The sequence below is a fragment of the Enhydra lutris genome, unplaced genomic scaffold (assembly GCF_002288905.1).
Source record: "Enhydra lutris kenyoni isolate GAN:26980312 unplaced genomic scaffold, ASM228890v2 scaffoldscaffold44, whole genome shotgun sequence".
Taxonomy (NCBI): Eukaryota; Metazoa; Chordata; class Mammalia; order Carnivora; family Mustelidae; genus Enhydra; species Enhydra lutris.
This window is the reverse complement of record NW_019154128.1, coordinates 441,353-467,971: the sequence shown is the minus strand read 5'-3', so window position 1 is coordinate 467,971 and position 26,619 is coordinate 441,353. Positions and strand designations below refer to the sequence as shown.

The 26,619-nt window shown below is 46.6% G+C and overlaps 1 protein-coding gene across 2 annotated transcripts in view; it reads left to right on the top strand.

Annotated features, from left to right (window-relative positions):
- LOC111155936 (SH3 domain containing ring finger 3) overlaps positions 1-26,619 on the top strand; it is a 358,242-nt gene that overhangs the window by 274,404 nt on the left and 57,219 nt on the right. For both annotated transcript variants that reach the window (XM_022516419.1, XM_022516420.1), the window contains exons 5-7: positions 1,017-1,096; positions 10,913-11,083; positions 13,627-13,874. In XM_022516419.1, the coding sequence (XP_022372127.1) occupies positions 1,017-1,096; positions 10,913-11,083; positions 13,627-13,874 (499 nt within the window). The remainder of the gene's footprint in view (positions 1-1,016; positions 1,097-10,912; positions 11,084-13,626; positions 13,875-26,619) is intronic.

Below are 26,619 nucleotides of genomic sequence, written 5' to 3'. Positions count from 1 at the left end.
GGGCAGGCCCCCCGCAACCCACTCCCCCACCTGCCTGGTGGCATGGGCCGCTCCTGAGGCTTATTCTAGGCCTGCCTGGTTCCCCGTTCCTCTGGATGCAGTTCCCTCTAGAATCCTTGTCCCTTGTTGGGGGGCCTAAAAGCGACCCTCTAGGAAGGGAGGAGACCCCTGGCTCCCTCAGCTTTGAGGGTCATGGATCCCACCCGCCTCCTGACACCCCTAGACACCCCCATCTGTACCAGTTTCCTGGGGCTTCTCTAACCGTACCACAAACCGGGGGCGCTCAAAGCACCAGAAAGTGATTCTCTATCAGTTCTTAGGTCAGAAGTCTGAAATCGAGGAGTTGGCAGGATTGGTCGCTTCTGGTGACTGTAGGAGAATCTCTCCCAGCTTCTAGCTGCTTGGATCCCTGGCCTCACTGCCATCTCAGCCTCCGTCTTCACATGGCCTTTCTTCCCCTCTGGGTATCTCTGTTCTCCTGTCTCTTAGAAGGACACTCGGCACCAGATTAGGGCCCACTGTAATCAAGGGTGGTCTCATCTCAGGATCCTTACCTTAAACACTATCCTCAGAGACTCTTATTCCAAACAAGGTTCCCTTCACAGGTATCGGGGACTACGGCTTGGGCATCTCTTGGGGGGACATAGTTCCACTCACTGTGGCATCCAATACCTCTCCCCAGGAAGAGGGGTGCTGCTTGGGGAGGGCTGAGGCAGGACGGGCAAGGCAGGTGGTGAGGGGTTGGGGACAGCATTGCGCTTTGCGGCTGGGTCTCCAGGATTCTCTGTGCAAAAATCCCCTCAGCAAGATCATCGTGCTTTGTTTGGGTCTTCTTTGGCAAATGCAGGAGCAACAAAAAACCCAGACATGTGGGACTTGAGAGTTCTGAAGGCTGGAAGGTGAGGCCGGTGAGGGGAGAACAGGTGCCTCTGGGCTTCAGCCTGACTTTGCCTTTCTCTTCCCTGGGGCAGGAGCCTCCTGTCAACTCACTCCTGTCCTATCTTGTCTGTTTCCAGGACTCCTCTTCCTCGCCCGGACCCGCCCCAGCGGCTGAACAGCAAGGCACCACTCCCAAAGTCCAGCTGCCCCTCAACGTGTGAGCTGCCCTTTCTGTTTTCGGGGTCCTGTGCCTTTGGCTCCTCCCTCCCACCTCTGCTAGCATGTACACGGATGGTTTCTGGAGGATTTCTGATTTGTTATCAACCGGTCCGTTAGTCAACTAGTCAGTTAGTCAACTAGTCAGTTTAGTTGCATCCTGCAATACTGCTGACAAGAGAGTGTGGAAAACAAAAGTCTAGCAGGTTCTTTCAATGTCACTGTCCCCGGGACATTTATAAGAAGGGGGATATTCAGATTTTGAGGGGCGCAGGCACTGGCCAGCCAAGGCTCACCAGCCGTAGCACGGGGATGTTCTCGGGGGGCTGGGAGGACAGGGTGAGGGGGCAGTGGGGGCCCGAGCGGCAGGCGGTCTTGTCAGCCCGGGGCAGTGGCTAGTTACCCAGTGCTCAGACGTAGCTCCGTGTTTCGCAGCCACGACTGCCCCACGGTTCTGGCAACTTATATCATCGCAGCTGCACGTCATCCCCAAATAGAACCAGATGAATCAGTGCCAGGAAGCGAGACGCTTATCTTGTTTAGAAAATTTGCTCTTGTCAAATCACAGCTCTTAAGAGCTACGTGCCGTTTAAAAATTCTCCATTTAAATAGTGTGCTGAGAAATTAGACTGCCTTCTACTCTTTTATTTGGCAATGAGCTCAGTTACTTGAATGAATGTTTTGAGGTGGAGAATATGAATCTGGCAAACAATATGGCAAAGTAGATCATCCCACAGCCCCAGTGCTGGTCAAAAGGACACTTAGAACCTGCCCTTTTGCCAAACAGAAGGTATTCCAAGCGAAAAACAAAAACAAACAAACCCAAAAAATGCCTCTTGAAAAAGTAAGTTGCAAAGCTTCAGAAGGTTTCCTAGAAGCTTTGGCAGATAGGAAATCCCTGAGCATCTCCCTTTATCTGCCCATGCTGTGACTGCGTTATTCCCACAACCAACGAAACAAAAGGAAATCAAGACTTACCTATTTTTTACCTAGCTTCCTGAAGGGAATATAGATTAGTAAGCTATGTTTAGGTGTCTCTAGGTTGAAATTCAACTTTTCACCATCATTGGACAGAAGGTGCTATCTTCTGACCTGGTGTCCTAATAAGCACCAATGGCTTCCACTCATACCTGGGAGGGCCAAGGAGGAACAGGGAAGGACTTTGCTCTTCTTGAAAAACTGGATGCAGGACCCCATCCCTGAGGAAGCAGACCAGCATCCCCAGGAGACTGTGAGGCACTAATGTGGTTGCCCAAATGAGGGGCAGGACACAGGAAGCTCTTCAAGGACAATGCCCAGGTGTTTCATTTTGGGGTCCCCCCCACAAGAATGCCTGGCACACAGGCTCTTTCAGTAACTTTTTCCTTGTTCTGATGGCCAATGGTTTCCCATCCAGGGTGCAGAGGGCTTCTGGTATCAGCCCAAAGCCTCTGACTCTTACACATCAGATCAGCCACCAAGAAGGCTGCTCTGTCTTTGAGACCCAAAGGTTATGAACGCAGTCCAAGAGTACTGTGAGTATATACTTGAGGCCTCAGCCATGCCCAGGCCTTCTGTGTCGTGGAGGCTTTTTAATTTGGTATAAGTATGGAGTGACCTCTTTCTCTTGTCCCTGCTCTGCCCTGGAAAGTGAGGAGGCCACTGTAGTTCCCAGCCCCCTGCCCCCTTCCCCATCCACCTCCCCCCAGAGCACAGAGTTCCTGTTTGGGTGGAGATTTTCATCTGAGTAACAGAAGGGAAACTGATGAGTCAGATAATGTCGTTGAAAAGATGGCAAGTACGTCTGAGCAACAGATGAGTCATGACCGGTGTGACCCGGATTGTCTGTTGAGAGTTAAACGTGAGCTCACTGTGGCTGTGGAACTAGCTCCGGGGCAGGGGCACCCCGTACAGCATTCCACAGGATCCATTTTGAGAGTGTGACCTTTGAAATCACAAGTTTTAATTTGATTCCCAGGGAGGAGAAGATGAGGCTGACCTCAACCCAGCAAGTAGGGGACCAGCCTGCCCATCCTCCTTAGCTCCAACAAGTCAGCCGTCCCACGGGTATGGTAACAGGTCTCTGGGGGAACCATGGTTGCTCTTTATCTGACTGTTATTCCAAAAGCGAACACAAGTCACGTGCAAAAGTTTGAGACTGAACGTGAGAAGAGCTGCCTTCTAAAAAACAGCTGCAGCAGCAAGTATGCCACTGGGAGCTGGGGGTCTGCACATGGGAACGACCCCGGGGCCTCGGGGAGTGCCCCACGGTGTGGGCTGAGGTCAGTCAGTGCTGCAGTCCCTCCCATCGGCCCTCATTCAGTAATCCTCGTAGCACGTGGGTTTGACCACCACAGGTCAGGTCCTATGCCTGGGTCACGAGCCCACGTGATTAAAAGACTGGACCCCTCAGTTCTGCCTTAGGTAGCAGGAAGGTCTTACGTCCTTCTCCTAGCATAGAAAGGTGTGTGCTGGCACGGCCTTTCAGGGACCCAGTGGCCCTGAAACACAGAAAAGGGGTCTCAGTTTGCCCATGCAGTGCATGGAGGTGGCTACTGGTCTTCAGATCTGTGGGGTCTGTGCCCTCCCTGCTAGCTTTTATAGTGTTGGGAAGCCACCCAAAGTCCACCCCTGCTATTGGGCTTGCTGTGTTTCGTCTGCATGAGCCAGCGTGCCTCCCAGGGACCAAAACAAGTGTCAGGTCAGGGAAGGTCCATCTGGAAGTGCTACAGCGTTACAGTACGCTTGTGAGTAGGCCCACTCAGACTGGGGCTTAAAACTCTCCCCTCCACTTTAATGCAGGCGTCTGAGAGCCAGACAGGGAAGTGAGGACCAAAGGGGCAGGAAGAGGGGAGGGGGCTGAGCCAGTCTCTTGGAGGCTGTGCTGAGGACTCTCTCCTGCTGGAGGGGCAGATGCACAGGTGTCAGGTGGGCCAACACAAGCCGGACGCTGCTCCCTGTTTGTCCCAGTGCCTGTGGGTCTGCGTACCTGTGAGCCAAGGGCAGGCAGAGCTGTGGGCTCTGAGAGCCTCCTCGCTCAGAAACCTGAGCGCAGCTCACCATCTGGGAAGGAAACTTCCACAGACAGAGGGGTACAGTTTACCCCTGGGGGAAACCCAAGAGCCTCCTGAAGTATGTGACTGCTTGTATGCCACCTGTGAGGTCTGGGAGTTGCTTCATGGGAGCCAGAGAAAGCCCAGGAGGGTGGGGCGAAGGGAGTGGGGCTGCCTGCGGACTGGAAGTCCTGGGTGAAGGGCTGGCCACTCCATGGCTTCGTGACATTTCCCCAAATGCTCCCTGTTCTCCTCCCGAAGAGTGTGCACCTGCAGTCAGCCTTGTCTGCAAGCTGGCATCAGCTCACTCCTCTCCAGCTCGGCTGCCACCTCCTACAGGAGACTTCAGTGGCTTTCTTCCCTGACCCCATTGCATCCCCTGCAGACCCTGACATGCACCTGTGCTGTCTCCACCTTCCCCAGAGTGGGTGCTCCTGGGGCAGTCTCCTCCACCACCTGGCCACACATGGCCGTCATTCTGTAGACATCCGTCGAATGGTACAGTCAACTTGCTAACCTGAGCTGCTGCGACCCTGGTAACCAAAAGGGCAAGAGCAGAACGCTTCACAGGAGTAACTGAAAAGAATCTTTTACTTATTCTAGAAGAAACATGAGCAAGCCATATAGAGGAGAAAGGGTGTGAAATTAATGAAGGCACTAAAATACTTCAATTCACTCCTTGATTAGAGCTGAAGAAAACTGTAGATAATTAACACAAGTGAACATCTTGCTACAGAAATGAGCAAGTGATGCGGGTGAGTGACAGTGTCCTTGGAGATGTCCAGGAGGCTGCTGGTAAAAGCAGACAGTGTGTGATGCCAGGCTGAGGGGCCACCGCTGACGGATGCTTCCATGTGCATGCCCTCCGTCCAAGAGCACCCCGGGGGAGGAGGTGGGGGGCCTGACGCCCACCCTCAGGCTCACCCCTTCAGGCTGGAGGAGGAGTATAACCTGAAAGCCCCATATAACCCACAGGATGGTGGGAAAGAAGGCTCTCTGAACCACATTCTTCTACGATTGCCTTCAATAAGGTATTTTTAGTACCAACCTTTGTGTGTGAAGTGACTTCTGGGCCTGCGGGAGCCGTCCCTGTCTGACCCACACATGTTTTTGAGATGACCCTGAGCTGTCGTGGAAGTCTGTGTGGAGCTGAAGAGGCCTTCTGAAGCAATAAAAAGTGAGCGTGGGCCCTGGGAACCGTGAGGATGAGGACCGTATGGGGGCTGCCTCTTCCGTGCCAGCCTGCATGGCCCCTGCAGGCTCCAGGAGGACCGGCCTGGCACTCTGAGCACTGGGGTGGGGTATCCAGCCAGCTCAGAGACCGTCAGCAAGGCCGTTCTGGCTGTGTGCTGCAGAGGGGACAAGGGCGGAGAGGGAGCGAGGAAGTGGCACTGCTGTGGCTGTTGGTGCGCAGAGCAAGGACCAGGAGGGCGGGAGGTGTCTGGCTCGCCGTGGGCGGGGCCATCCCTAAAGAAAACGGATCCCCCCACCCCTCCCAGTGCCCCTCCCCAGCATGAGCCCTGGGCCAGGGACATCTACAGACACCTCGTGCAGAAATGAGGACCTGCACAGCCATCTGCTTCTGCTTTTCTCTCTGAGGCACCCAAAGGAAAAAGAAGTGGGAGGGGCAGAGATTTTTCAAGGTGAAGTCAGATTTATTTACATTCCAGTTCCCCTAGCAACGCACACCTAGAGGCCAGACTTGAAGTTTTGAGACTAGAGGAGAGCTCACTCGTCCACAGAACAAACTGGAAATAAAGATGGAAAGAGCACGTGCATCAGTGTCCTGAGGCAGACCAGAGCAGTGCCTCCCCGTGCCGTGGCCACAGGAGCTCCCTGGCTCCAGAACCCAGCCTGGCCCAGCCTGACCTCGGCGGGGCCCGCCAGCCTCCCCCACGGCCTCTCGTGGTGCCCTGCCCATTGGCAGGACGTAGAGCCCCGCCTGCTTCCCAGTCGCTGCAGAAACACAGATCCTCACCGTTCGGAGCCTTCGTTTTCTCAGCTGTGATGTGAGGTTCACCCTGGCAACAAGTTCACATGGGGCTTAGGCAAGATCCTGTGAGATGTTGACATCTGCGCTCCTGCCCTCGTCCGGCCGGGCTGGTGGCCCACGGCATGACTGTTCTTAGGGCTACCGGACAGACCTCTTATAAAGAAGGTGCAGTTAGAGTTTTTGAGGTACAGCTGAGAGTTAAAGACGTGTTTTGAAGAAGAGGAGTGTGTCGTCCCTTGGAGGTGATGGCATTCCTGGAAATGACACTGTTAGCCCCCAAAGAGGCCTGTCCACTGAATGTTGAATGAGTAGAAGACCAGAAACTGTGAAGGAAACACCAGCTTCCGCAGCTAAGAATCCAGATCTCCCATGTGAAGAGACTCAAGGTAGCACGAGATCCAAGCCTGTCTGTTCGCAAACTAACGGCCGTGATGCTGTCTGTCAGCAGGTCCCATGCTAGAGCGTGTGACAGGCGGGCTGTGGCGCTGGTGTCGGTACCCCTGCTCCAGGGCTCGGTACACCCACACGCTTAGCCCAGTCGGACAGCCGGGGCAGCGGTGTCCCGCCACATTCATCTCCAGGTTTGGTCTTTTTCCTGTTTTTGTCATCAGGAACTATTCTGTGTTCCTTTGAAATAACAATGGAAGTTTGATAGAAGACTTTTCTGACTTAAAAGACTTAATCAGGGTGGCTTGAGGCCTATGATGTAAAGAATCTTTTTTTTTCTTCATTGTTGTTTTGATGGGGAAGGATGGAAACTCCCTTTTTGTGCTAAGAGTTGAATGCAAAGTCTTTGTTCTATTTAATGTCATGGAGATCCTCAAATGTTCAGGGAATGAGAGTCGCCTCCTTCCCAAAAGACAGTTAACTTTCAATTATTTGATGGCTGCTCCCCCAGGATCTCGAACATGATTGTCAATTCCGATGGCTCCTGGGGTATTTATCGCACTTGCTAACACTTGCTTGGTCTTTAAGATTTGCAGTGTGCTTCCCCCACTGTGGAAGTTGGGTGCTAATGCACGTCACTCACTGAGAATGCTGTGGGCCAGTGCAGGTGCCTTGGGCTGCTGAGCCAACGTGAGCCTTACAGGCTTGCCTGGGGTCTGTCCGCTCACTGGGAGGGCTGCGCATGACTGGGCAGGTGTCCCCCGTCCATAGCTTCAATGTCCACTGAGCAGGTGGACGGTGCAGGTGGCACGCAGAAGTCACCCTGGTCCCAGGGGCTGCAAAGATAGGTGGAGGGGTGAAGAGACAGTCCCTCATCAAAGCTCCATTCCCTAGGCCACCCACAGGCCCCTGTTCAGAGGGCTCCTTGATCCCCCAGAAGCTGGACAAACTGGTTTGGAAATAATGTTAATAGAAGCTTTTCAAACTCCTGTTTCTCCTCCCCTATTTGATTCACCTCTCAAATCTCGGTTGTTTCCCTCCCTCCCCCAGCTCACTGCCTTCTCTGCCAGCTTCTGTCTGTCTGGGTTCTCTAGGACAGCTCAGCTCCCTCCTGGACAGACTCAGGTCTCTCTGCTCTCTTGTCCTGTGGTTCACCCTCTGCTTCTCCTTTTCATTCTTCTCCTCACTGCTGAGACACCAGTACACTGCAGCCCCGTCCTTTCTGCCTTTTCTTGCCTCCCCATGGTACCCATCCCCTCCTGGCACAGTCCCATCTCCATACCAGCCTCCCCAATGAGGAAAGCTGGTACATGTTTGCGCTTGTTTTTGTGTTCGAGGTCAGCCGGCAGACCTTGGGGCTGTACAGAACTGTTTCTAGGATGAGCCCACACACATGCAGTGGCACACACAGACACACTTCCCTTCAGCAGTCTTCGTCTTCATCTCAATACCAGAGCCCCTGTTTTATCCTTCTTTTATAAAACAAGAATTTATTGGGCGTCTACTCGATGCCAAACGCATTCTGGATCCTGGGGATAGAGTAGTGATCAAGACAGATAAAAACCTCTACCCTCGTGGAGGGTACAGTGTAGTGGGGAGTGGAGGGCAGCAGGGGCACAGAGGAGAGCTCCAGATAGAGGGGAGCATCGGGGCAAGTTTAGCATATCGAGGGACATATTGGTGTAGAGCTGCCCTGAGCCGGGGTTTGCTGGTAACCCCAGCTGGAGATGCATACTCGCGGTCCCCATCCTCCAGGCTGGACTGGGCTCTCTCTGCCGGGGCTGTCGCAATCCTCTGGAGCTAGACTGGCTTCCCAGTGGCAGGATCCTGGCTGAGGACAGGATGATCTGTCATGGGAGGACTCAACGGCTTAGGAGTCCTCATATCCCCTGCGACCGGGGAGATCAGAGTGGAAGAGTGGGGCCTTTAAACTCTCCAACATGATGCCCTCTTTGAGGAGGTTGGCCAGTCTTGAACCTCTGCACATGAAAGCAGCCTTTGGAAAAGGGGTCTTTGTTCAGGCAGAGCCCAGGCAGGCAGGAAGCTGTGGAGCACCACTTGAGGACACAGGTGCTGGCCTGCCGGCCCCGTCCTTGGACACCCAGGGGGCCCAGAGGGAGGAGGAGGATGTGCCCGAGGTGTGTGGGACATCGTCCCTTCCTGGGCCTGGGGTCCGAGGAGGCAGCTGGCAGGGCACAGGCCAGTGGTGGGCCTCGTGTGGTGGCATTACTGCTCTCCGGGGGCCTCCAGGCGTGGCTACAGTGCATGCCGGTGCCCACCCCTTGTTGACCAAGCCAGGGATGAGAGCCTGGCCCCTGTCACCCCTGCTGGGCGAAGGGAACAAAGGCAGCGTGTTCTTCCTCCCTGCCTGACCAAGGAAATGTGACTGTTTGCTGAGGTCTGTGCTGCGTGCACGCACACCCCAAGGTGCCGTCACCCCCAGCTTGGCACTGTGCTCCTGGCTGCTGTGTATTCACAGAATCAAAGAGATTGTTCTCGCCCCATGAAGAGACAGAAGGAGGCAAGCAAACAGGATTTATGCTTCAATTACATTTCCTTGAGAGCAGGCACAAAAGGCGTGCGTTGCTGTTGTTCACAAGCCTCCCACAGCCCCAGCCATCGACTCTCCTTTCCTCTTGTGTTCATCCTGCCCTTGCCTCCCCACATGAGGCCGCCCCTGAGAGGTTAAAGGGCAAGCCAGGGTCTGGGGCACAAACGCAATTGTCACATGACTTTCCTGTTTGTGGTCATCCTCTGTCACCATCAGAGAGCTCCTGCGAGTCATCAGATGTGAAAACAGATGACACCCTGGTTCTCTTTGTCACCTGGGCATTGCTTCAAAAACCTGAATCTTTCTGTCCATGACAAGCAAGGGGGTCCCCTCCAGAGATGGCTTCCTTTATCCTTCCTGAAGCTCTGAATCCTTCCTGGCCATTGGTGTTTATCTTTTCAAACAGAGAGAAAAATCAAGATGTAAGCCATCCTTTCATCCCTAAGGAAAGAGGGAGGAGTGGGGGTTGACCTATAAACAAAGGAAATTAACCAGGCAAGGCCTCCATTGAATGAAGCAGAGGCACCTGCAGTGTTTAGGGTCGGGAGTTGGTGGGGGGGCAGCTTTTATGTTGTTTTACCTTATTTGACTTTATGCTAGGGACAGGACATCTTTACAAGTTCTCATTCTTTGTAGCATGTTCCTTAGCCGGACTCTGAGACTTCAGGGGGCCTCCTTTCTTCTTGCTTGAACCCTAGTGAGTTATTCCCATTTCCGTACTCACCTCCTGAAAGATGACCTCTCCCAGGTTCAGGAGAGTGCTCTGGGTGGCCTTCCTGAGATCCCCAGACCTGTGATCCCCATGGCCCTGGGAGGGGTGAACATGCCCACCAAGCCGTCCGTCCTGGTAGGAGACCCGAGAGATGACACTTCTTTAAAATTCATCTGCTGTTTCTCATTGAGCTGAAGCCTCACCAGCTTTCCCCCTGGATCTTGTGAGCAACATGGTTGCCTGATACCGTTCTCTCCATCAATTTAAAACCATTTCCCCAAGATCCCAAAGTAAGTGCCCTGTGGGGTTGGAGATTGAGGTATCATGAGGTATGTGACAAAAGAGGCATCCTCCAGGGTCATGGGCTAACTTACAGGCACAGCTTCTAAACCCTAGGCCAGGATTTACACCACTGAGTTTGTTCTTGGTTTGTCTTCAAATAGACTTAAGAGAAAAGTAGAATTTAAATTATAAGTCATGGCACAAATATTGCAAGGAAGGATGCAACCAAGAATTCCCTAACTAGACTGCCTTTTCTTTAAAAAGGCCTTTGGGGTCTCCTCTAGCTCAGACTGTCAATGAACCAGGCAGGTAAGCCAGGTCTAGTTAGATAAAATGAGGAAAATCCAGCCCCAAACTTGGATGGTTCATTATTGGTTTTCCCTAGAGTTTTCTCTGGCTGGGGGCATCAGGCTTTAGAAGGTGGGATCCAAAGACCTGTGATCTAGTTCTGGCCCATCCTCCAGGACTTTGGTTGAATCACACAGGCTTACTGAGCTGTTGGACAGGAGGGTGGTGCTGAGGGTCTGCCTGCCCCGGTCAGCCAACATAGGGCTGTGGAGTGACCTGGGCTCTAGGAGTAAGAGGCCGAGCTCTGCCTCCTCCCTGCTTGTACCTCTCAGGACCTGGTTCTCTAGATGGGCAATCACAGTGCTGGGTACTCCCCCTTCCCTGTGCCACTGTAGTGATTTATCATGAAGAGTAGGTCAGGCATGGTGGCCACAAGCCCTGCAGGAATCAGCTCTTCCTTTTGGGGGGACTCATCCAAAGATGAGCCCAGCTGTGACCTAGGTGATGCCAGATGGCATATGCCCACCCCTTCGAGCCATCATTTATCCTTGGCCCCATTCTTCTTCCCATAGGTACTTGGCGCTATATGCTTACAAGCCCCAGAAGAACGACGAGCTGGAGCTGCGGAAGGGCGAGATGTACCGTGTCCTAGAGAAGTGTCAGGATGGCTGGTTCAAGGGGACATCCCTGAGGACTGGGCTTTCTGGGGTGTTCCCAGGAAACTACGTGACGCCCGTCTCCAGGTGAGGCTGGTGTCGCTGCCCAGGAACGCACACCCACCGCGTTCCCTGCAGCGGGTTACCACCTGGAGAGCACGCTGTGGCCTGAGCAAGCCAAAAACCACACGGTCCAGAAGTCAGCAAGGGCTCCCCTGCCCACAGCGTTTGGCCACATGAGCTCAGAGTTCCCCTTGGGTGAGGGCTCCACATGGCAAGCTTTTCCCCTTCTGAATTAGGTTTTGCTTGTCATTCCCTCAGCAGACATGGCTGTGAGGGGAGAAGATGGGAGGAGAATGAGCTGGAGTCGGGGCAATGGCACTAAATGACAATGGAAATTCTCTCAAGAGAGTGAGCTCTCCAGTGTGTGTGTGTACGCATGTCCCTGTGCCTGTGCGTCCCATGTGAGTACAGCTGGTGTGTGTGTGTGTGTGTGTGTGTGTGTGGAGAGAGAGAGAGAGAGAGAGAGAGATACATGTATATCTGTTATGCATAAAACACACGTATGCGGGGGCACCTGGGTGGCTCAGTGGTTGGGCCTCTGCCTTCGGCTCAGGTCATGATCTCAGGGTCCTGGGATCGAGTCCCGCATCGGGTTCTCTGCTCTGCGGGGAGCCTGCTTCCTCCTCTCTCTCTCTCTGCTTGCCTCTCTGACCACTTGTGATCTCTCTCTGTCAAATAAATAAAATCTTAAAAAAAAAAAAACCACACGTATGCATACACACAAAGGAAAAACATTCTCAAAAGCTAACAAGTGTTATTGAGTGATGGCATTAGGAGTAATTAAAAATGTTCTTCTTCCTTGTGCTTTCCTATTTTTGCAAATTTCCTGTTGTGTCATTTTTGTAAAACAGAAAATATAATTTTAAAAGTTTGATCAAGAAGTTCTCTGGAGTTGCCTGAGAATTTCCCGCTAAGATGAGGGGTCGACTGCTGATTTTATTTGCCCGTCTCCCTTGCGGAAACCATTCACGGGCAGAACTCTGGGTTACCTACAGCACAAGCACATCAGCTGAAGACATGGCCCTAGGTTTCTGCTCTCTCTGGGACAAGACTGAGAGGAAGACAATTAAATAATGCCTAGACTTGCACTGATGACTCGACTGATTCATACTTTTCAAAGCACCCCGAGGAGTGCTGCTGGCCCTGTGATGGGCTTCCTTGTATGTCATTGGACCCTTGCTGGAAAGGCCCATAATTTGTGAGTCCGCTTTGTTCAAGCTTTACAATTTGTTTCCTAGGGTAAAAGTGAGTTCAATAGGTAACAGATGTGATTTAAAAAGAAAAAAAATCAGTGGTGCAATCATTTGAGCATCTGACTCTTCGTTTTGGCTCAGGTCATGATCTCAGGGTCATGAGTACGAGCCCTGTGTCAGGCTTCATGCTCAGCACATAGTCTGCTTGAGATTCTCTCTCCTTCTCCCTCTGCCCCTCCCACTCATTCCCTCTCTCTCAAATAAATAAATCTTTTAAAATAGTCATGGTTTTGGCTGGTCCACTGACAAGGTGCCTTGCTACAGGTGAATTTCAAGGTAGTTCTAGGGGCTGAGAAAGGAAGGCTCTGCCTGTGGTCCCTGGACAGCTGAGTCCTTTTCCAGGAGGCCCTTCTTCCTATGGCGGTTCTTCAGAAACCCTGATTTAGTGGGGCGCAGCCCATCCCTGACTAAAGTTCTGGTCCAGCGGTACCAAGCTGCACGGGGTATGGCTCCCCGACCTGGTGAACCACCTGGCAGTACCTCTTCTCATGCTCGCATGGCTTCTGGTGTCTCATGACCAAGATTCTGAGAGCTCAGAAGGGGACTTTACCCAGCTCTTGGACAAATGGCAGACATTTGATCCCTAAAACTGAACCCACAGAAACTTCAAGTCCCCATATTCTGCTGTGTGGGGCACACTCACCACCAGTGCACAAGTTTGGAGCAAGTACATGGAGGTCAAAGGGCTACAACCCATTTTCAGAGTTGTGTTCCTCTTCCATTTCTTAAATGCTGGAAACTGGTTTCATCTGGAAACTTGGGGTGAAAGGGCATCTATTTCTGGTATGAAACTACATGTTCCCTGACATCTGTCAGCAGAACGTGGTCTGCGCCCTTTCCCAGAGGCTGGCGGAAATGAGAAGGTGGCCGTGTCTGGAGGGGAATGGGTGCTTGCCACTGCTTCCCACCATGTGCCAGATACATCCAAGCCTTGTGGGATGTGGCTGAGTCATCCACTCTTTCTGGATGTGTGTGGGGACAGACACAGCTATTTATTAGAATGAATCAGGGCAGTAGCTCTGGTACAAAATATTTGATTGGTATTGGTTCTTTGGGTTCTTTTGCTGTTTCTTACCTATTTACATTGAAAATTTGCCCCCATGAAGGTTTCATAAAGGTTGCCCCGCTGCCAGGCTTGAGCTCTGGGCATCCTTTACCTACAGGATTGTCTTGGCATTGTTTTAGTATTTGTGCCCTGGGCTGTGTGGCCTTCATCTCTCAAAGCCAGGAGGTAAGCGTGGACCTTTATTAATGGATTGTATTGTATGGTTTCCTCTGTGACCTCACCTGAATGATTCTGTTTTATTTCCTCAGGGCTCCTGTAGGAGGGGCTGGGCCACCCCGGAATAATGTTGTTGGAGGTTCTCCGCTGGCCAAAGGGATGGCCACAACCATCCACCCAGGTGGTGGAAGTCTGAGCAGCCCAGCCACTGCCACAAGGCCGGCCCTTCCCCTCACCACACCCCAGGCCCAGCACCAGACGGCCTCTCCCCTGATGGCCACTTGCCTGCGGCACACAGCCCAGCCGGCCACCAGCCAAGCCCGGGGCACCGTCCCCACAGGTATGTGCAGCCCCTGAGGTCTCACTCTGTAGGAAAATTTAACAAGGGGTTCTCATGAGAAACTTGTTGACCCAGGTTTCAAGCAGTCCATGATGGGGCAAGTTATATTTGCCTATCATGATCATAAGCTTTTGCTAATCTCCAGGAAATACATTAACTTATGTTACCCTGTCCTGGCAACTGAAATGGATTAGAGAATTCTCAAATATTGATACACTTCACTGTAGCAAGAGGACTGCATGGACCCCTAGGATTAACCCACTGACACCAGTATCTGGGCCTATTGCGCAGGCCCTCCACGTGTCGGGCACTGAGGGGCTCCCCAGCTAGGCAGCTGCTCACCAGACGGAGCCAGCCTGCTCCTTCTCGGAAAGGCTTTGAGGCTGGAAGCAGTGATGGTCATTGACCCTTCACGTTTAGGCCAGCTTTATCAATAGCCAGGCTGATGTAGTTTAGGGGAAATCCAGTTGATCTGAGGACAGTGTGAGATGTAGACAAATTATGGGGCAGATCTTACAGGCATAAAGAAGGTCAGCACGTCTGGCTTGGAAGCTTAGCCCTGAGCTATTAGGAACTGCTGAAGTGTGGCTCATGGCACCCCTCAAAACCCACACCAGTCGCCTTCCCAGACTGTGGAGCCAGCGACAATGTCACTGTGTAGCACAGGAACCCAGGACAGTAAGCTGTGACTCTGAATTTCATTTAAATGACAGAATTCCAGCTCCAACCCCAAGCTTACTCTCTCAGAAATCATCTCTCTTCTCCTCAGAGTAAGGCTTAAAGGACAAAAAGTGTCGACTCTCTGGAGCAATAAAATACACGATTTTTTTTAGAAACTAGCCGGCCAGGAGATGGCCCATTAGAAGTGCTCCAGAAGGCGCCTTCTCAAGTGTGAAAAGTCAAGATAATACTTAGCACAGCAGGGGCCATATTTTCTCCCAAGTCATGGCTGATGGGACTAGAGGGTGGGAGAATGATGTCCGCCCTCCCACCTATTCTGGGGAAGTTGGCCTGCACGTTCCCATGCTGCCGCTGGTTTGGGCTTGCATGCGGCAGCAAGGACTTCTGAGACCATTCAGGTGTCCCGGAATGTGACATGAACATTCTGAGTGTTTTAGAGGACCGCTTCCATCAGCATGCTCACTGACAAAACAGGACCCTGTTCCTGCTCTCAGCTCCCACACACTGGCAGAGAGGCAATGCTGCCAGGCAGGGAGGCTTTGAGTGCTGGTGGAGGAGAGTCCAGGGTAGGACATTGGTGATGGGGGAGATTGGGAGATCCTCCTCAGAGGAGGTTGATCCCAGACTAAACAGCAAAGTAACACTTGGGTCGGGGAACAAGGAAGGGCACCATTTGAAGCAGGAAGAAGGAAAGGAATAGTCAAACAAGTGACAGAAAGCATGTCTTATGCTTGCAGCAGTTCAGTGAAGACAGGGTGAACACAGAGTGAACACAGGTCTGGCTGAAGGCATGAGCTTGAGACCTGTGTTTGGAGGCTGGGCTGCCATTGGTTTTGCTTGCCTCAGTTTCTCCCTCTGTAAAATGGCACTTACCTCTGGGGCATTGTGTGAGGACTGTCTCACGTGGCATATCTAGTGTGTATTCAGTTCATGTAGCTATTTCTATTCTTCTGTTAAAGAAGAAGAATATCACCGCAGTGCTCAGTGCACAAAAGTCCAAAAAGTAAAAATAAATTATTACTGAAGAATCTAGGGGGTTGAATTCTCTCATGAAAGCCATGGGAACTCACTGAGGGATTTTACACAAGAGGGACAACACTTTATCAAATATCACCATGCATGGTAGGGAGGAAGAATTGGTGTGGGGCAGCCCAAAACTGGGAGCCATTAGAGTGGTGTTGCTGTCCCCGTGTGACAGATCAGAGGGGCCCAGACCCGAGGAATGGGGCTTCCGAATTGAGACAAATGACGGGATATTTAGGAGGCAGAATGGTTATGACTTGGAAATGGGCTGATGCTCAGGGAAACCAAGGAACCAAGTCCACTTGCCAGGTTTCTGTACCAATGACTGGGAGAACGACAATGGCATCCCTGGCCTGGAAGATACCAGCAGGGACTAGTTTATGGTGGAAGACAATGATGTGACTTTGCAGAGTGCAATGGGCTAGTCATGCTGTGGCCCCCACGCTGATTTGGATCCCCGTCCTTACATGGGGCTGGTATCCCTTGTGTGAATCCTGCCTCACCATGATAGAAGGTTGATCCTGCTGGTCCAGCTCACCTTGTAGTAAGCGCAGACACGTGACCCAGATGTTGGGAATAGACATGCGATCTAGATGCTGGGAGTAGGCATACCTGCATATGATGTGACTTCCATTCAGAATACAGACATGAGGGGCCATTGTAGATCCTTTTTGGGAGAGAAGGTAGTGGTGAAACAACTAGCTTTTCAGGGGGCAGCAGGGTGGACATCTGGTGGTGTCAAGTGCCGGTCATCAGTGGGTGTAGATAAACTTCTGGTGTGTGGGGCTTAGTCATCAGTGCATTCAGGGTAAACTTGTGGTGTCTAATAACCAGTCATCTGTGGGTGCAGGGTAGACTTCTGGTGTCCAGTGCCCGGTCATCAGTATGTCCAGACTCATTCTGGAGAGTGTCCATTTCCTGTGGCAATGGGATATGCACCAGGGAGGCCTCATGGGTGGGCTTGGCACTGATAGAGTCTCCAAGAATGACTGTGCCATCCCAGAGACTCTGTAAGTGCCTAACAGTCTTTCATATATGTCTCTTTTGCTTACGTTAGCCAAGAATGAGTTCTGTTTTTGCAACTCTGGCCCACAGAGAAGAACTAGTTGTCTTTATAGTACAAGAGTTCTGCAACAATATTATCTGGTGCCAGCCATCTTGCCCCCAACAATGACCTCCCTAATGAGCCATGCTTGTAGCATGGCTGAAGTTCATCTGATGGTATTTATTGGTAGCCTCTAGCTAGATACACAGCCACTGTAGTGGCCAAGTGATTAAGTGAGCCCACAGCAGGGCTTCCTGACTGGTTTTCCATGACTGGGTCAGAAGTACCCAAGATCCTGACCTCATTGCCTCGTTGACCCTTGGAGCAACCAGGCAGGACCTGGGGCAGATAAAGTCCCAGGTCAGGTCCCAACTCTTCGATTCACCCCAGTGTGCCACACACACGATATGTGCACCACAATTTGGAGAGGTTGGGCAACCCAGGTCTTCACTGGGAGTGAATATTCCAGCACAGTAGCCCTGGGTTATCTGCACAAAATGCCAGTATGATGGCCTTTCTAAGCCATGCCTTGCTAGCAACTTTCCCAGTTCAAAGAAGAAAATGAGACCTGCCAGTCATTTCTCCCTCTATGGAATAACAAGCAGAATTGAAAGAAATTGGTATGGCCAGGAGCAGTACAACGTTTCATCTCAGTCATTGATCACCATAGTAACCACCATGGTGTGACAAGCATTCTCTTCCATCAGTCTAATTTTACATATGGGAAGAGTGAGGCACAGGATGTTTAAAACAGCTTTCCCAATGCATTCCAACCTCATGCTTATCCCCACACTCTTGCTGTCACAGTCAAGTTAAAGAATGGCTCCTACCACATCATATCAGTAAATTAAATGCCACTGAGTTCCCATAGCATTTTCCACTTCATTCTGCATTTAGAGAGGGAAAAAAAAAAAACAACATACTGTTGACAGTACAAGTAATGGATTGTTCACTGCAGTAATTGCCCATTTCAGCAGACCCCAACCCAGGCAGTTGAGAGGCATTTCATCAATGTTCTCATCTTGAGCCAAAGTCAGGCAGTTTGACAAAGGCTTAATTGCATTGGCCATAGCATCCAATATGATTTGTTCTGCTTGATTAATGTAACTCCTTTTTCCAAGGGCAGAGCTCTCCCTGTGAAGTGCCAGTGTCCACACATCCTCATCTCGGTATTTAGCAGGGCCAAGAGACTTGTACAGCCATTTATTCAACAGTAAAAAGAAAAAAGAAAAAAGAGCGAGCGAGCGAGCAAATCACTGAAAAAAAGGTAGATACTCTGCTAGGCTCTGGAAATGCATAGAAGAACCACATAAACCCCAATTCTACATCCAGTTATAGAGAACGACAAGAAAACAAATTCTTGCAATAGAGTTTGAAAAGCACTGTAGCAGAGGTATCGAGAGGGTAATAAGAAAGCATGGAGGAGAGATACGTAACTCAGATTGGGGAGGAAAATGAGAGAGTGAAAAATTTTCAAGAGGTGTTGATCTTGCCTTGATTCTTAAAGTACAAATAGGAACTATCTGAGCAGACAAAGCACAAAGAGAGTTCTAGCAGAGGGACTAGCAAGGACAAGGACGTGACAAGGAGAGATACCGGAGTTTCTATTTTGGGTAACTTTATTTATTTTGCTGTGACTGAAACAAAAGGCATGGAAGGAGAAGACCAGGGTGTTGGTGACAATTTCTCTGCAGAGGCAAAATTTAATTTTTGGTCTTAAAGCTGGCATGCAGCAGGGCAGCCCCTGAGGGTGGAAGCATGGGGAAAACTCCAAAGCTGGCAGAAGACTAGGGCACTTGAAAACTGAGATGAAGTCAGGGTGGAAGTATGAAGAAAGGAGAGGATGAATGCCACTGGCAAAGCTGAAAGGTAAACAGGGGAAGATCATGGAGGTTCCTTTAGACTATGTTGTGCAATTTTGGTTTATATCCTAAGGGACACATCAGAGGGGTTAAATAATAGATATAGTTGGATTTTTATGTCTAAAGGATAAAGCTGGGCTTCTACTTATGACCAACCTAAAATAATGAGGGCAGGATTTATCAACCTGCCAGAAACAGTTTAAAAGAACAAAAGTTTGCAAGATGCCAAACACTGGAAAACCAAGGAAAGTGATCCATGAGAATAGCAAACGAGGAGTTGAGCCCCAGCTTACTGGCTGGAGAGAGGTTCCAGACTTTGGCACAGGGAGGAGTAACAAAGTAGAGCACAGTGAGCTTCCTGATGTGAGGATGTGGTATGAGAGTCTGGATGACCGAAGTGGCTGGAGTTTGAAGGACAGAGCCTTGAGAGGAGAAGGCTGCACAGAAAGAAAACCCCAGAGGATGCAGGGTCTCCTCTTGAGTAGTAGACCAAGACGTAATCAGCATATATCTATGAGGAAACTGTGCTAAGCCAGGGAAACTATGAGAGAAAGGATCAGTGCTGTCAGGGCCCACCATTCACAAAGTGCTGGAAATAGTACCTGTTCCACCACCCAGATGAAAAAAACTGTTCACAGGACATTGAGTAGTCTATGCAGAAGGGCTCTGTCTCAGTCCCTAGATAAACCACTGCCCTAGTTCTACCAAACTAGTCTTTTTTTTTTTAAAGATTTTATTTATTTATTTGACAGACAGAGATCATAAGTAGGCAGAAAGGCAGACAGAAGGAGAGAGAAGAAGGGAAGCAGGCTCCCTGCTGAGCAGAAAGCCTGGTGTGGGGCTCTATCCCAGGACTCTGAGATCATGACCCAAGCCGAAGGCAGAGACTTTAACCCACTGACCCACCCAGGTGCCCCCCTACCCAACTAGTCTTAAAAGAAGACTCAAAAAGATTGAACTGTTTCCAACTCATTTAACTGTGATGGAGAACTGAGTTTAAGAGTCTTTAGGACTGCAAAAAGGAAAAGTTGATGGGGCTGCAAAAATATCCAGTTCTCAACAACATAAAAATAACAATGTCTGATAGCAATAAAAAATTCCTAGGCACACAAAGGAGAATATGACCCATAATGATGAGGTCAACCAGTCAGTCAGAACTAATCCAGTTGTAGAATTAGCAGATAAAGGTAAAAACAGATATTATAATTGCATTTATTATTATGTGCTCATATATTATAAAATACTCAGAAAATTAAGTAGAAATATGGAAGATGTTTTAAAGACCCAAGTCAAATACTAGGAATAGAAACTACAGTGTGTGAGATCAAGAATATAGCAGATAGAAAAAATGGCAGATTAGACATTGCTAAAGAAAATATTAGTGAACTTGAAGATGTAGCAATAGGAGCTATGAAAAATGAAACACAAATATAAAAGAGAACTTTTTTAAATGAGCACCAGTGATCAGTGACAATGTCACATGGCCCAATATATGTGTAATTAGAGTCTCCAAAGTAGAGGAGTGAAAGGTGAAACAGAAAAATTATTTGAGAAATAATAGATCAGATTGTGCTAAATTTGATGAAAACTACAAACTCACAGATCAAAGACAGCTGGTGGGCCCCAAGCACGAAAAACATGGGGAAAACTACACCAAGGCAAATTACAATCAAATTGTTCAAAATCTGTAATAAAATATTTAAAAAACAACAAGGGAAAAATGATACATAAAGTAGGAAAAAATAAGGATGACAGTGTATTTCTTGTCAGAAACTCTTAAGTGAGAAAATAGTGGAGTAGTAGAAAGAAAGAAAGAAATCTGTCAAGTTAGCATTCTATACCCAGCAGAAGTTTCTTTCAAAATGAAAGCAAAATAATCATTCCTATAGTAAAGCTAAAAGATTTCATTACCAACAGACCACACTATGAAAAATATTAAACAAATTTCTTTAGGAAGAAGGAAAATAGTATCAGATGGAAATGTGGATCTATAAAAGGGAGTGAAGGACGCAAGAAATGATAACTGCATATATAAATATATAACTTTTTCTGACTATTTAAATATCTTTAAACTATAGCAAATGAAACAAAAATAAAAACAATGTAGTTTCTCATTTAAAATATATGTACCCGAATGTTTATAGCAGCAATGTCCACAACAGCCAAAATATGGAAAGAGCCTAAATGCCCATCAACAGATGAATTTAAATAGAATGGATAAAGATGCAGTGTGTGTGTGTATACATACACACATATGTATGTACATATGCATCTATGTATGTATACATGCACATACATATACATACAATGGAATATTACTCAGTCATCAAAAAGAATGAAATCCTGCCATTTGCAGTGACATGGATGGAACTAGAGGTTATTATGCTAAGCAAAATAAGTAAGTCAGAGAATGACAAATACAGTATGATTTCATGCATATGTGGAATTTAAGAAATAAAACAGATGAACATAAGGGAAGGGGAGGAAAAATAAAATAAGATGAAAATTGAGAGGAAGGCAAGCCAGAAGAGATGTTAATCTAGGACACAAACTGAGGGTTGCTAGAGAGAAGATGGGTGGGGAGAAGGGGTAACTTGGAGATGGGCAGTAAGGAGGGAACTTGATGAAATGAGTACTAGGTGTTGTAGGCAACTGATGAATCACTAAATTCTACCCCAGTGACTAATAATATGGTATATGTTAAATAAAGTGAACTTCAATAAAGAAGTAAAATTAAAATTAAAATGTATAATGGCAAATGTACCATTTGGGGTGCATTTGGACATTGGGAGTGGAGAAATATACTATTATACTATACTATTATAAACTATTATACTATTATAAGTATGCTCTTATACTATGTGTGAAGAGTTATGGAGTCACTTGTAGGTAGACTATGATAAATTAAAGATGTAAGCAAGCACTAAATATCAAAACAGAATTACAGCAATAAGCTAACAGAGGAGGTAAAATGGAATCACAAAAACTTGTAATTAATCCAAAAGAAGGCATAAAAAGAGAGGAAAGGAAATGAAGAATGCATGAGTAAAATGGTAAACATGTAATAAAGTGTAGTTTTAGTCCTGGTCATAAAAATAAATATAAATGGTCTAAACAACTTTAAAGAGAATGCAGAGATTGTCAAGTATTATTTTTAAAAAAGATGAAACCTAATCTTATGCTGTGAACAGGAAACACATTTTAATACTTCAAATACAAAAAAAGTAAAAATAGTAAAGAAAGGATCAAGATATACGGTTGATTCTCATTATCCATGGTAGCTATGCTGTATAAAGTTTTCATGGACACTATATTAGTGAACACTAAACTATTGCTCCTAAGTGAAATACATACATGTATATCTCACAGAGATTATAATCTTAAATACTAAAAATAAGTCATTCTGGTAGATTCTATTTCTTTTACAAAAGAAAATAAGGTTCAGAAGGGACTGCCCAAGGCCACCCCATTAACATGTGAGAAGCAGGGTTCAAGCCTGTCCAGTCAGTCCCAGAGCTGGAGCATCTTGCACTGCCCTGCCCTTTCCTCTCCCATGTCTGTCCCTGGGCTTCTCTGCATGAACTTAAACAAGAAGGAAGAACATCATTTTATTGTACCTCAGCTGGGAAAATGTGTCAGTGACTCCAGTTTTTTGCTAGTAGGAGCATGTCCGTGAATGACCACAGAAGCACCACAGGTATTGATTTGGGGGTTAAAAATCAATCGTAGCTAGTAGGTGAATTTGCACAGATAGAATCTATGGATAATGAGGATCAAATGTACCGTGCTAATACTACTAAAAAGAAATCTGAAATGGTTATATCAATATCAGAGTAGAATTTAGAACAAAGAATATTATTACTATATGAATGGCAATTTCATAATGATTAAGGGGTCAGTGTGTCAAGAGGACTAAATATTTATGCCCAAATAACAGAACTTCAAAATATATAAGCAGTTACTGGTAGAGCTGCAAGGAGAAATAAATAGACTAATCCACAATTAGAGTCAGAAATTTCAATACTTCTCTGAATGACTGGCAGAACAAGTACAGAGAATATTGGTAAGAATATAGAACATTTTAGCAAGCTATAACTGATTTGACTTAATTAACATTTATGGAGTGCTACACCAACAGCAAAATACACATTCTTTTCAAATGAACACAGAACATTTACCAACATAGACCACATATTGGGCCATAATATTTAAATCTCGATAAATTTAAAGGTATTTAAGTCTCACAAATTATATTCCCTGACTACAATACAGATGAATTAGACATTAATAACATAGAGATATTCCTAAATATTTGAAACTAAATAGCACACACACTTAAACCATGGATGAAAGAAGAAATCAAAAGTGATTTTAAAAAGTGTTTTGAACTGAATGAAAATGAAAATTCAGCGTGTCAAAATTTGTGGGATGTCACTAAAGCAGTACTTACGGGAAAATTTATAGCACTGAACACAGATGGTAGGGAAAAATAGAGCTCAAATCGGTCACCTCAGTTTTACTTTAAGAAACTAGAAAAAAAGAGCAAAGGAAGCTAAAAGAATCAGAAAAAAGTCAGTGCAGAAATAAATGAAATAGAAAACAGAAAAACAATAGAGAAAATCAATGAAACTGAACTTGTTTCGTTGAGAAGATCCGTAATAAAATTGGTAAGTATCAAGACAGAGAAATAAAGAATAGAGAAACCACACAAATTATCAATACCAGGAATAATAGATTTTACAGAATAATAAGGGATTATTATTTTACTTCAGATTTTACAGAATATAAGGTATTATAAAAAATTATGCCAATAAACTCAATGTATTAGACAAAACATAAATTTCTTAAAAAACAGAAATTAATACACTTAAGAAACAATAAATAACCTGAATAGGCCTATGTCTATTAAAATTGAAGTAGAAATTGAATTAGTTAAAAACTTTACACAAAGAAATCTCCAAGCCTGAGTGGCTTCATTGTTAAATTATACCTAATGGCCAAGGGAAAAAAATACAACAATTCCATTGAAACACTTCCAGAAAATTGAAAAGAAGGGAGAATATTTCCTAACTCTTTCTATAAGGTTAACTCTACCCTCATACCCAAACCAGACAAAGGCACTGAAAGAAAATAAAACTACAGCTACAATTACAACTATCAACTATCAACTACAAACTACAGCTATCAACTGTAAACACAGATGTAAAAACTCTAAACAAAATTTTAGCAGTCAATTATAGTAATAAAGAAAAAGGATAATACATCATGACCAAGTAGAGTTTCTCTTAGGAATTCAAGGTTTGACTTGCATTTAACAGTCAATATAATTTATTGTATTAACAAACTAAAGAATAAAAATAATATGATCAATTCAATAGATGTGGAAAAAAATTTTTTACAAAATCCAGCACATGTTCCTGATTAAAAACTGTAAGAAAATGAGAAAATAGAAGTAAGCTGCTTGACCTGATAACGGGCATCTATGAAAACCACAGCTAACATCAGACTTAATAGTGAGAGACTGAAAGCTTTCCCCCTGAGATCAGGATTAAACAGGGATATCCACTCTTGCCACTTCTATTAGGTATTGTACTGTAAATTCTAGCCAGAGCAGTTAGTCAAGAAAAAGATATAAAAAGCATGCAGATTGGAAAGGAGGGAGTAAAATTGTGGTGTCTATTTGCATATAATATGATCTTGAATATAGAAAGCCCTGGAGAATCCACACTAACCCAAAGAGCTTTCTTTATAGTTAATAAATGAGTGCAGCAAGGTTGCAGGATCCAAGATTAATGTACAAAATCAATTGTACTTTTACATACTAGCAGTGAATAATTAGAAATTGATGTTTTAAAAAATGATAGTAATTTTAGTAAGAACAAATGTAAATTAGGGATATATCTGATAAAAGAAGAGGAAGACCTGTCCACTGAAAATTACCAAATATTGCTAAGAGAAATTGAATAAGACTGAAATAAGTAGAGCAGTATATTTTATTCATAAGTAAGAAGAGTTAATATTGTTTTTTTTTTTAAAGATTTTATCTATTTATTTGACAGACAGAGATCACAAGTAGGCAGAGAGGCAGACAGAGAGAGAAGAAGGGAAGCAGGCTCCCTGCTGAGCAGAGAGCCCGATGCGGGGCTCGATCCCAGGACCCTGGGATCATGACCTGAGCCGAAGGCAGAAGCTTTAGCCCACTGAGCCACCCAGGCGCCCCAGAAGACTTAATATTGTTAAGGGCTCTATTCTCTCTTCTCCAAAAATGGAATACCAACCACGATCCCACTCAACTTTTTTGTAGAGATTAGAAATCTATTTCTCAAATTCATTTAGACATGTAAAGAACCTAAAATAGCTGAAACAAACATGAAAAGAACAACAAAGTTGTAAGGCTAACACTGATTTCAAGATTTAAGGTTACTGGGACACTTCGGTGGTGGCTCAGTTGGTTATGCAACAGCCTACAGCTCAGGTCATGATCCCAGAGTCCCTGGATGGAGTCCCACATCGGGCTCCCTACTTGGTGGGAAGTCTGCTTCTCCCCTGACCTCTCTCTCATGCTCACTCTCTCTCTCTCATTCTAAATAAATAAAATTTATATTTATTCTCTCTCTCAAATAAATAAATAAATAAAATCTTTTAGAAAAAAAGACATAAGGTTAACAGTAATCAAGTCCATGTGATATTGGTGTAAAGATGAGCAACTAGATCTGTGGATACTTTTTTCTGAAAACAGAAAAGTGTCCATTAAGTTTGCTGACAGGTGGAATCATAGTTGATCCTGTTCAGAGAATATTTGATGGAATGAAAGAGAGAAACCATATTTCTGAGAAGTGACTGAGAACCGAGTGAAGGATTCCTGAATACTATGGGATAGTGAGTTCATGTGGAAATCCCCTATTATCTCTGTTTTAAACACAGATTTCTTTGTTTTTAAATTTTTGAAAAGTCAACTCTATGGATAGAAACAAAATGGAACACATGATAGCAAGTAGGATGGCTTACTGGGATGAAAAGCAGGCAGTATTAGCTGACTTTCAGCTCCTGCAAGAGAAAATGGACAGGAAGTCTGGTGAGTATCAGGGGACCAGAGCCACATGCAATGGTTTAAACAGCTGCGTCTCTTCCATTCTTGGGGAATGGTTGGTACTGAGCTGCTGCCTGGGGAATAGGAGAGGAGAGAGAAGGCTACCTTGACATGGAGCTGAGTTCAGCTATGGCCTGAGGACCCAAAACCATCCAGTTACACCTGGTTCTGAGAGGAGGTCGCAGAGGACCATGCAGAAGCAGTGACCAAGGGGCACTTGGGTGGCTCAGTGGGTTGAGACTCTGCCTTCGCCTTGGGTCATGATCTCAGGGTCCTGGGATTGAGCCCTGCATTGGGCTCTCTGCTCAGTGGGGGACCTGCTTCCCCCTATCTCTCTGCCTGCCTCTCTGCCTACTTGTGATCTCTCTCTCTCTGTCAAATAAATAAATAAAATCTTAAAAAAAGAAGAAGAAGCAATAACAAGGCTACAATGACAATAAGATAGTTGTGCTCAAAAAGAACTTGCACATGGAAATCTCGAAGCACGAAGGAAACACTAAGGCAAAAAAGATAGCCAATAAACTGAGGAAATGGGAGAGAAATAAGAGAGCAATCTGAAAAAGACTTTGCTATCAGTATATTTAAGATCCTCTAGGGATGCCTGGCTAGCTCAGTCAGAGAGCATCTGATTCTTAATCCTGGGGTCATGAGTTCAAGTCCCACATTGGGCATGGGGCCTAGTTAAAAAATAAAAATAAAATATAAAAAAATACAATAAAATAAAAATAAAAGATCCTCTAAAAGGGAAAAGAAAGAATAACATCTACTACCCCCGCCTTCCCCAAGAAAGAAAGAAAAAAACAGGGTGTTATAAAGGGGAAAAATTGGATGGATAGCTATGAATCAGAAACTGATGGGTATGAAAAAGAACCAACTTGAAATTTTGGAAAGGGAAAAATAGATTTATTTAAATACAGAATCTCTACAGGTACCATGAACTCTAGCCTGAACACAGTTGAAGATGGAAATTGGTGACACTAGAAATCTGAAGAGGAAGTGTATCCAGAGCACAGAGCAGAGATGAAAACTGCCATGAGAGCAAAT